Below are 11224 nucleotides of genomic sequence, written 5' to 3' on the forward strand. Positions count from 1 at the left end.
GTGCCGCAGGGGTCGCTGGGCACATTTCTTGCCCCGGATCCGCGGGACTGCTTTTGATTTGGGGGCTGAGCGCCATATGATAAGCAATGTGAACCCCAGGCCTCTATCGTCCACTGGACAAAGTTGGATGTATTCAGCCAAGCTTGGTAGGTAGATATGCCGGCAAAAGAGAGACATTTCATTCCATTTCATCTTTTATTGTCCTTGCACCCAGAATGTACTAACAAGTGTCCCGCATACACGAACGATGGAAAACCCTGCACGTCGAAGCTGCACGATATCCCTCGGATCAGCAGATTACACGAAAGGCTTCAGAACAGCTACGAGACTACGACTGATGATGAAACGAGAGTAGAGATGTTAAGGGAGTTGGCCACACTTACTCTCTGCGGGCGTCATAGGCGATCATATGGAATCATAGAAGCAGCCGTGCACCAGTGGAGCTCCGAGCTTCAACCGCAAGACAGTGCAGCTGTTAGTCTAGGAACACCGCCGAGAAATGTCAATGCACAGTCGAGCGATGACGAGGGAAGTTCCAAGTTGGAGTTCACACCTTATCAAACCAAGATCGACAAACTCGTCAGGGATGAGCTCTCCCACGAACTTCGGATGATAGACCGCAGGATAAGTCAAGAATTCATTACTCACAATTGGAATGATAAAAGAGATTATTTATACATCTTTGAGTGTGAAGAGGCGGAAGGCATGTGCAAGCTCGGGCGCTCTGACAATCTCTCGCGAAGGGCTAGTGAACATAAGAAGTGCTATCCTAATCTTACGCAACGATGCTCCTTCTACTGTCCAAACTCGAAGGTATTCGAAACGGTTTTGAAGCTGGAGTTCACTCAGCATCGATACAAGCATAAATGTCTCAAGTGCAACGCGACTCACACAGAATGGTTCAAAACTGATTTCGATAATATCTACCAACGTGTTAAGGTTTGGTGCCTGTTTTCAAAGGGCCTCCAGAGCCCCGAAAATCGATCCAAAGTGTCTGTTCCACTTCCTGGGTTCTCTTCAGATCCAGACAGATGGTACAAATGGGCTCAAAAATCGGTTCAAAGATGGGATAAAATAGTGTCACATTCCGAGCCAAATAATTCGGGCAAGTCCGTTGTCGACAATGCTATCGTGACTGGAGAGGACCTCAACCTCGACGACGATGCAGAATCGGTGCCTGGACTTTCTCCTTCAAGCTCTGCGCCTGGAACGCCCGATGATGACTACAGCGATCCTCCCACCCCAACCCCAATTGAACGCTCACGAAACGGAAAGCCAATCTTGGGACAGCGTTTGATCATACCGGCTGCATCGCCGTCCGTGTCGCCCGAGGTCTACTGGACCCCCGTCGAGAGTATGTCAACACCAAAAGGCCGCGTCCTCTTTCCTAGTATCTCCGGCGCATATCCTGTCTCTCCGGTGAAGGTCGTGCCGAAGGAAACCAAGGAGGACGAGAATGGATTGGCGGATATTCTTGAGAACATTAAGCTTTTTTGATTGCTTTTTTACTTCTCGTGACACCGTCTCGTTATCTTTATGCTATTTGACATTGTTTGTAGCTTTGCTGCCTGCTTGGATTTATGTATTGCTGGTTTTTGTTGTATGCTTAAGCCTTGTCGTGGTGTATGAATCAAACCCTTTGCTGCTCAGGTGCCGTCGTTACATGGCATCTTGGAGGGAGTGTATACAATGCGAATGAAATCGGTCTTGTCCAGCATTTAAAAGTTACTCTGCCGTTGAAAACCCGCGGTTTAAACGGTTTATTCAAAATGTCGAGAAGTCCCTGGAGAGTATCAAGAAGGAGTTTGAGGAGCCTAGGCTGTGCGTCAATGGAGGGTTATATAGAAGACAAGGAGCTGCTGATGGGTGAGAACGAGTTTGAACGTATTGATGGCTTTACAACGGAGGATGTGGGATGGACGAAGGCTCTCTTCGGGCGGACTGCGACCTTCATTCTATGTGTCCGTGCATGGGGTTGGAGGCTAGCGAGACTGTTGTGTAAGGCCGCCAGATATGGGTATATGTATGAAGCTTTGGTGAGGGTGTAATCGGTTGTGATGAGCGTACATTCACACTATTCCTCCACTTAGACTTATGCTAGTACACAATTTTTTTATGCATCTAAACGCATCATAAGACAGCGAGAGCTGTGCTTAGCAGACCTCGTTAGTCTAAGACCAAGAAGGAAACCCAGCGAGAAGGAAACAAGTCCCTGCCAGTCACTATCTACGCGATGCAGCCCTGTCTCACACGCCAATGGTGATCTATCTCATCATCTTGATTGTTCTGACTCGCTAGTGTTGCGCGATAGGAACAGGGGTCTCAATCCTGCAGTGCCACAACCTGAGAAAGTCCCGTGCCTAGTCAGAGCTCACTCGTTATGTGCCTAGCCCTAGTTCAGAGGAGGCTGGGGATCTTTCCCCTCACCAGAGCCTATCTGGTTCCCTGAGCCCCTTTCCGCTCAGGGACGGCTGATATACCCCAACTGGATGGTACAACCAGGTGCCTAGGTATCCGATAGCCTTCATGACCAGCATATTGGATGAACGTTTCCTACCTTTATCTTCAATTGACTTGAGTAACTTCCATCCGCCAGACAGCAAAAGGTGTATTGCGTACCTGGATGGTGGGAACAGATGCGAGCGTTCTATCACTACGAGTGATCTGGAGACCGCTAGCAAGATCCAGTTAGAGTATGACGGCAACAGCGATGATAAGAGAGATGATAACTTGACTGAACTTGCCAAGCTATACCGCTGTAGCGAGCCAGGACATAACAGAGATGACAATGTGCGCACGGCTGTTCAGCAATGGATGCTGACCGAGCAACCAACCGTTTCAGAGGTCGACCCTCCCTCGCATCACATCCTCCGTCTCCGACTCCCTAGAACCGATGCCATCGCAGGCGAAGAGCGCGCATTCTTACTAGGAACCCACGCCATCAAAGCACTCAGCGACACAACATACATCGATTGCAAGCTTCGAGAAGTTCTAAAGAATCCCCTGCAGTCAACCACCAACGGCAAACATAATCACTGTCTCAGGTGCACCAGGTTTCTCGCGAATCCGACGCAGCGCAAAGGGATCCGATCCGCTCCCATGCCCCAAGTGCTACCCGGGCCCGAAACTGCACCGCTGCATCCCAGTTCCAAACCCTGCCTATGTGGAAAAGCTCGTCTTGTATGAGTTGGCTGATCGGACACGAGTACCTAAATGTGAGGAGAGCGGTTGCGGCAGCAAAACTTATATAAACTGGATTGAGGCTGCCGCGGAGCGGGTGGAAGGGAGTGTTAGGGCTTGGGCAGAGCTTGTGGAGATTGGCTACACAGGTGGTACTAGAACTGCTATACAGGAACAGCTTCCTGAAGCAAAGCTTTCGCAAGAGGAGGATAGATGAATAAAGTGGGCTAAAGAGACCGCGGCGACGATGAAGACTGCGGCGTCTCCGGTTGCAACCCTCCCACTACTGGCACCCCCGTGTACTCTCCCTCCACTCCAGCGCCCTTGGTTCAGGACCCAACGGAGACATCCTTTATCTCTTCCGCAGATACAACCTTTACTGAAGCGCCTCGTCCTGTCACACCTAATACACAACCTGAGATCCAAAGTGAGCCTCTAATTCAAGAGCTGTCTCTTGGTAATCATAACGCTGTAAGCCAGTGGCCGATTATACCTAGGATTGGGAGGTGGTTTTGGCTTGTCCAAATATCAAAAGATATAGCAATTGTTTGCAAGATATCCTAAGTTCCTCCTTTAATTGAGCACGTTGTCTGTTAAATACATCCATAAGCCGCTGCCGGAGGGTATGTCGGGATGTGAATGGAAGTGTAATCCCGCGGATATTACAGAAAATCTGCCGGAATTCTGGAGACTCAATTATGGTAAATGGTTGTTTATCGACAACAACCCAGCCAAGGATGTCCCTTTCTAGCTGTTGTTGGCAAGGAAGGTTTTCTTCTCTTTACCCCACAAGTTAGAAAAAGTCCCTGATGTGTTTTTAACTGGGCCAGGGACTAAAAAGCCAGGCGGATAGATAGAATTCTTCTGTGAGAGATAAACCACTCGTATGGCATATTTAAGTCGAACTTGAGTCAAACTTCAGTCGGCTTGACACGAATTCCTAATTTGTCCTATAAGGAAGGATATATAAGCTCTATATCCGGGACTATTGGATTTATTTTACCAGTATAATCTAACAGGCGCTTTCGGCACATTAATCTCCAGGAGGACCGCTTGTCGTTGTTTATCTTTACTATTCGATTATCTTTCATTGTCATTTTGTCTGCCTGAATCAGTCTCGTAGGGGAATGCTTTGTCTTCATTGTTTAGTTTCCCTCGGGAGGCATTTTCGTACATATAACTCTAGCTATGGCCATAGAGTAGCGTAAAACACACTGTAGCTTGAAAAACATAAGACGATGCAATAGAACAATTTAACCAAAAAAAAAGGTATCAAAATAATTGCAGGAAATTTACCGGGACGCTTGGACATTATAATGTATTAATGGTGAATAAAACTTATCAAGAATTAATTAGCTGAAGTGTATGAAATAAATGTGGATTTAAATAACAGCAAGGATGGCCGCTGCCTGTATAGTAACTAAGTTACAATTTAACAAATCTCAAAACCTGCCAACGTCACCATAGCTAGCTTTCCAGTGAATAAGGTTCTATACAAATTACCACGAATCCACTTGTCAAGTCCTTGCTCGCTACCCTGATAAATTATGGAGTAAAAAACGATAACTAGTCTTTTCCTTCGCTCTAAGGCTGAAAGTCTAGCTTAAAGGCTCCACGTCAGACCGTACATTATTCCTCACAAGCTGTCGCACCGTCCGGCGAATTCGGCGCCGAGCAGAAACTGTTAACTGATCAGCAAAGACAACTATGTCAGACAAATAATGAGATCAAAAACTACCTGTCACCAGAAGTTTACCAGTCTACCTCTGCACCTCCGTAGTTAGGATCTCGCTCAACGCCGCTTTACCGCCATAGAAAGAAATCAAGTCGTGGTAGCCGATTTTCTCAGGCACTGTGAGATTCTTAGTGTTTGAAGGGTTGTAAACATTCACTCTTAGCATCTATGTCTAGTTAATCTTTGACAAAAAAACCAAGGAAAATGGGTAAAATAATGGGGTGATACACAACCATTGTCCCCTTGACAAGCTCTTAAAGCTACTCACGAGCACTTTCCCAATCACCCTTGCGATCCAGCTACCAGACCAACAACGTAATGTTCTGTGTTGTAGCTGTAGCATTGTGATGACAAGATAATAACTCTTTGATATGTGGGATCTGGGCGGCAATTCCGATCCCACTCGTAATTATCAGGATATGCCCGTAGTCACCCACCTCCCTTGAGAGCATGTAATTATGCACGGAGGACGGCCCGAAAGTTCCATCAATCTATGCCCAGTATTCACGGTCCGGTTCCAGGCAGTTTAGGGCTTTTCTGGTGAAACCGGTGCGGGCACGGAATATCAAGTGGATCGAGTCAGGTTCGCCTTTCTGGTTGTCCTCCCACCAACTAACTAAAAACGGATACGATTGGAATAGATAGAAAAGCTCGAGCGACGGTACGCCCAGATTGACTCTCTCCCCGGCACGTACCATCCATCCATGGCCGAGGCAGATACATGAAGGAGGGTGACGGTAGGGCGGCAAGGGCGCTAAACCCGACGAGTCAAAAAAAGCTGGTGAACAAGGACATACAACAGCAAGGATTCGCTGGTGGTCACCCACCCAACTACTAACCTGCCGGCGTGTGGTTTGAGTACGGCTGAGCGGACGGGAAGCCCTATTTTCCACACCCTATGGTCGTATGTGTTGGTAGGACATAGTATATTTTATTATAATCTATGTGTTTTGAAAGATAAATTAAAGTTGTGAGAGCCTGCGCTCGCTTGCAAGAGGTCGTGATTGATAAACATCGGAATTTGGGATCCGAAGACTCCTAGCGCCTTGGCAATTGCTCAGCGTCATCTAAATCGCCTCCATTCCTTTAGATAGTAGCTAAGGAAAGAGAGCCAGAGAGATAGAGCATGTTGGCGCGTTGGTTGCGCAGTTAATACATTTATTATTATTATTCTCCCTAGTAGGCTACCGGCGTGTAGCTGGTATAGTGTTCTTCTGCCACCCATTCCTTCCCCTGAGCGAATGATTATAACAAAGATAAATAAAGCCATCCATATGTTATCTGAGTTTGTATAGTGTTAGTAATTTCCTTAGTTGGTCAGGGTTAGTTAATCAACGAAAGAACATTATTCTCCTTTTGGGACTGGAGAACTTTGGCGCTCAATGTCTGTTCTACTAGCGTAGAACCCCGTGTTGTATCCATTGAAGGCCCGCAACTGGGTCAAGTTCGCAGATAATCATAGTATAAGCCTGGGCTACCATCAAATAGGCGCGCGACATCTTGTTCTAAGAAGGCATGAGACTGGATGCATTATTTATCTTAATCTTGTTAGATAATTAGAATTAATGCAGGTGAATAAGACACGCTTTACTTTCGCAATTTGTAAATCCAGAAATTTGCAGGTGAAGTTAATTTAATATAAAGTTAAGCAGATAGTTGACATATACCTGGATAGCATGGGGCTAAAACAGAGTCTTAGCTATAAATATGGTTCCAAATTCCTAGTGAATGTTAGATATCAAACATGAATTCACAGCCCTCTCCTGTTATCATCATTTATATGTCCTGCGGCAGGGATGAGGGCATGATACTTATTCTTCTGGTAATAATATCTTCATGTGTTCATCGATGTGGTTTAAGAGTGTAGCTTTCTTAAGCCATTGCTAGAACTGTTCATCTGCCCTTTTACTTTCGTCTCCAAGGCAGAAAGGACAAAGCCCGGCCGCTACCAACATGTAACAGAATATCAAAAGTTTATATCACGGCTGCAGTGTCTCCAAATAAGTCCGGTAGTACAGGACCTAATTTGCTTTATTATTAATAAATTCAGCACATAAGTAACAAAACTGAGCAAAGCTTTGTTAAATACAATAATAAGCTTATTTGCTATTTTTATAGCGCTGCTGGTAGGGTGCAGTATTTATTAACTTTTTTTAATATTATAAAATATACTTTGCTTGTCCTTAAATATTAAAACTAGCATATATTAACTAATAAACAATAGTGTTACAAATAAACTCTAGACAAGCCTAGACATCTCCCTAGAACAAAAAGGATATTTTCCATCCACAGGGCTCAGCCGGGATAATACGCCACCTGCTTAGTTAATATACAAAAACTTACTATAGTTATCGCGTCGCGTAAGCATTGTCTTCTAATGTCACTGTTAAGGGTGCTTTTTTAACCAAGCTCTTCCCCAAATATACCCTTTCTGGAATATATTTGCAGTAAATGTTAAAAAGACACGTAGTATTATACTCTGTAAATTTATTCACAGTAATATACTTATTGTAGGAAGCATCCCACTATTTATTAATACATTCACAGTGTCTCGCGTACGGCTTCTTCCTCTATCTTAAATAAAGCTGGGCTCTCTCTGATGTGAGACCTGGAACAAAAACAACTTCCTTATCCTGCTTAAAATCCGCGAGAGCGGCAGCGTCAAGGCGAAGCGGGATATTTAGGTCACGATGGTAGGCCATGCTCTGTTCTATATCACAATACTTATAACAGGTTTTAGATCATAGTACAATGAGAGAATATCTAATATTTTTAGTATCGACTGGTACTTCAAGAAGGTTCGCAATTCTGGTGATCAAGGGCTTAGCTACAGGTGGCAGCCGATGTTTTCGCTGAACGTACGAAACATATTAGAAGTATGGAAATAATCTTTGTATTAAAATAAAACTTACAGTCTATCTTGTTTGTAACCTTGTTTTTAATTCTGTGAACTCGTAGACGGTCCTTAAAACCATCCCGCTCGGCCAAGCTTGTTAGATAATATCCTAATAATAAGGAGGTTAACACGTTGTCTGCTCTCGGCCCTTGGGGAGTTACTATTTAGAAGAATGGAAGCGCTTTGGTATTATTTTTTTCTAAATAATCTAAGACTCTCTCCCTTTTGGGGGTCGCGCGTCTAGTAATTTATTAATAGACAAAATGCCTTTTAAGGCGCCATTTGTAATACTATAAATAATTACCCAGAAAATAAAACTCTTTCCAAGAACAGGATGTTTCCGAAACCAGTTCCTTGGTCTATAAATGGATTAGCTATTAATTAAGCTAGTTTTAGTCGTACCTCACATCTCTTGTTATCTCGACAGCGGAAAGCTGTCAGGAACTCCGGGTCAATTACAAACCCAGTGTTTAACCTTGCCAGAGTTTTTACTCCACTTCAGATTAAACGACAGATTCTGGTAGGAAATAATTAGATAGAATTATATCTAGACAGTAAAGTAAAAACGGACCTTATAATAAAAACACTTATTACTTTGTTAATAAGAACTTGATTTAACCACAGATCCTACTCTGGCAGCGGACCCTGCAAATAGGGAGAGGGAACTGGCGGTCTGAATTCTTAAACGCTTATGTATGTAGTCGTGATTATTGTTACTAAAAAAACAACAAAGAAGATAGTCTATATCCTTAGCAGTTAGTAAGAAACGCTCCAGGTGTTTGGTGGGGAGGCCGTGTTTCTTTGTCAAATCGGTTCGAATATAATGCGGCACCGTTAGTGTAGAGCGTAAAATATTCTTAAGTTAAAATAATCCTTACATAAAGGGCCAGAGGGCTCTTGAACTACTGACCGTGGCTTGAGTACGGCTGAGCGGACGGAAGCCCTGTTTTCCACACCCCGTGGTCTTATGTACTGTATTTTGTAATGGAGTTGATATCTGAGAATTTCTAATCAAATGTCATTGCAGTTCCCCAATCGCTTCACCTGTCGTCACCTTCGCCCCGCCCAAGCCAAAACACATAAACAAATTGGCTAAACCATGTCCAGGCAATATGTAATGGGCCTTCAGAAGTATGCAATTGTTACAGTGCTTACCTTGGTATATGCAAGCTTGCAACTTTCATGAAACATCTCAGAATAGTAATTTTCCAGATATAAACACACACAACGGATTTATTTTAGTGGAAAGAGCTTAATATGTTGCAAAATCATAATGTCTTTCTTTATATTGTGTTGTGGAATTCAGGGGAAGTGATGCGCAGGGAGCTATTCTATCAGCTACAAGCCAACTAGCCAAACGAGGAAGTAGATGTCATTCGGTGGAAACACCAGGAATCACAGCATCTCAACCAACTGAATCTCTTGCATTCCATTCCTATCTAGGTGCTCACCCTCTCTAAAGGACTGAGGGGTAGAATGGATCGTCAGATATTTCCGCACCGCCAAGTCGTGCCGAGTATAGTGTTTCCGTAAATATTGAATATCAGGTCCTGTACTTCGTTGTAGCTTGTTATTCGGGGTGATTGGTAGGGAGGGCCAAATAGCCCTGAGGATGTCACGGCTTAAACCCAGTATGGTGCTCAGACTAAGGCCTTCGCTACTATAGAGGGCGCTAGATGCGACTGATCGAAGATCAGTCATCTTGTACCTTTTTATATGGTCAAGTGGTTCTATCTCTACCAGCGCAGAGACAACCAAACCATCACAGGGGAGGGGGGAAGCAAATATAACGTTCTTTACGTTAATATTATATATAGATATAAATAATATAAATCATGTTAGCTAGTGTAAAGCACGCAAACTTAGGGGACGAACTTGCTAATTTTATTTAGTATCTAGAGGTTTAAGATGCTAACTCCTGCTTCATGGTCTTGAGTCTGAAGCCTGTCTGTCTCCTTAGACTGGCAGCGATTGCTTGTGCGACTTCCAATGCTGAGAATGCAGGTGACAATGTCGATGCCAAATTTACCAAGGTTAACTGTAACGGCAGAATCTATACGGCTAACGAGGTTAAGGCCAGCTACGATGCCTCCTACAATCCAAACAGAGGATACCCCAAGCACTTTAATAATATGTATGCTGACGGCCTCCCAATCTTTCCGGGTGCTGGTCCGGTCGCAGAATACCTTTAACTAAGCCAGGAGGTATGCTACTCCATTCCTGCGCTGCCATGGTGTTTACGACATTATAAAAATGGCTAACTACAACTTTCTTTTTACAGATAGCCGGCCTGGACTGGACCGCGATGTCTACAACATCATCGGTGGTAATTATGCCGGGTCTGTGTACCACCTCCCTGGTACCAGAAATTCTTTCTAAGTGCACAATCGAGTCGTAAGCCGACCCTCAAGAATACAAGTTATGGAGGACTTTGTGAAAGATTATAACAGAGCAGAGTGTTTATACAAAATATCTAGTTGGCATAAATACCAGGATCTAGCCTTTGATTTCTCCAAACAATAATTCTAGACTAGTGTTCCAATCTATCCTTTCGGAGCAAAAGCTTTTAAATTGCATAGAGTAACGCATACACTTTGATAGTATTAAACTAGTGAACTAAGTTACTCTAACAAATAGTACTATGTCCATAGAAAGTCCAATGTTAGATAAATTCCCAGTAAACTCGCCTAGATATTAGCAACTGTGATGGCCGCCACTCTAGGGTTGCAGATATACCAATGTGTTAATACCGTAGTAGAAAAAGGGTGTTAAAGAAACCTGGTTCAAGAGATTGGAGGATTAATAACGTAGTGTGATCTGATAATTATTTCAAGCTCTGTGGGGTACATTTACTTATAGCTATATGAATAGTTCCCATATATTGTACATTGACATTGTATATATGGAGAGCGACTATAAAGTATGCTTTAAGTGCTCCAATTGATTGTAGACGCATTATCTAAATACAGCTCAATTCTGTAAAGCTGCATGACGTCTCAAATAGTCCCAGTCCATCTAAGAATTTGCATGCGCAACTTAGTATGGCTCTGAAGGGATTTTATAATAAGCTGTATATCCTCAAAGCTATAAATCTAAGTCCCTTTCAGATGTTCGTACAACATCCCCCTTGGACCAGCATATCCACAATATAACACACGAACATAATGCGGTACACAAGGTGTAAAAATAGAACAAAACTAAGCCCCGCCTGCCGCAGACACCATGTTGGCACGTTTATTCTGTAGAAAGTTAATTTTACTTTCGCTGAAGGTTGCTCGCAGATGTTAGAAAAAAACTCACTGCCATGAAGACTGCGCAAAGCAGACTGACTCCAGCCCCAAAACTGACACAAGCAAAACTTAAGGAAGATATAAGTTTATATACGACAAGGAAAGATAAGCAAAGAACTCCAC

The 11224-nt window shown here is 43.7% G+C and overlaps 2 protein-coding genes across 2 annotated transcripts; both read left to right on the forward strand.

Annotated features, from left to right (window-relative positions):
* Nucleotides 1-357: 357 nt before the first annotated feature.
* On the forward strand, nucleotides 358-1497 carry ATNIH1004_002825 (GIY-YIG nuclease family protein; the record flags this gene model as incomplete). The annotated part of the gene is made up of 1 exon (XM_033567510.1): nucleotides 358-1497. One exon carries the CDS (start codon nucleotides 358-360, stop codon nucleotides 1495-1497), a length of 1140 nt encoding a protein of 379 aa, XP_033429505.1.
* A 1029-nt stretch (nucleotides 1498-2526) lies between these two features.
* Nucleotides 2527-3186, forward strand: ATNIH1004_002826 (uncharacterized protein; the record flags this gene model as incomplete). The annotated part of the gene is made up of 1 exon (XM_033567511.1): nucleotides 2527-3186. One exon carries the CDS (start codon nucleotides 2527-2529, stop codon nucleotides 3184-3186), a length of 660 nt encoding a protein of 219 aa, XP_033429506.1.
* Nucleotides 3187-11224: the final 8038 nt, after the last annotated feature.

This window comes from Aspergillus tanneri (genome assembly GCF_003426965.1).
Source record: "Aspergillus tanneri strain NIH1004 chromosome Unknown AapTan_1_pilon_pilon_pilon, whole genome shotgun sequence".
Lineage (NCBI taxonomy): Eukaryota > Fungi > Ascomycota > Eurotiomycetes > Eurotiales > Aspergillaceae > Aspergillus > Aspergillus tanneri.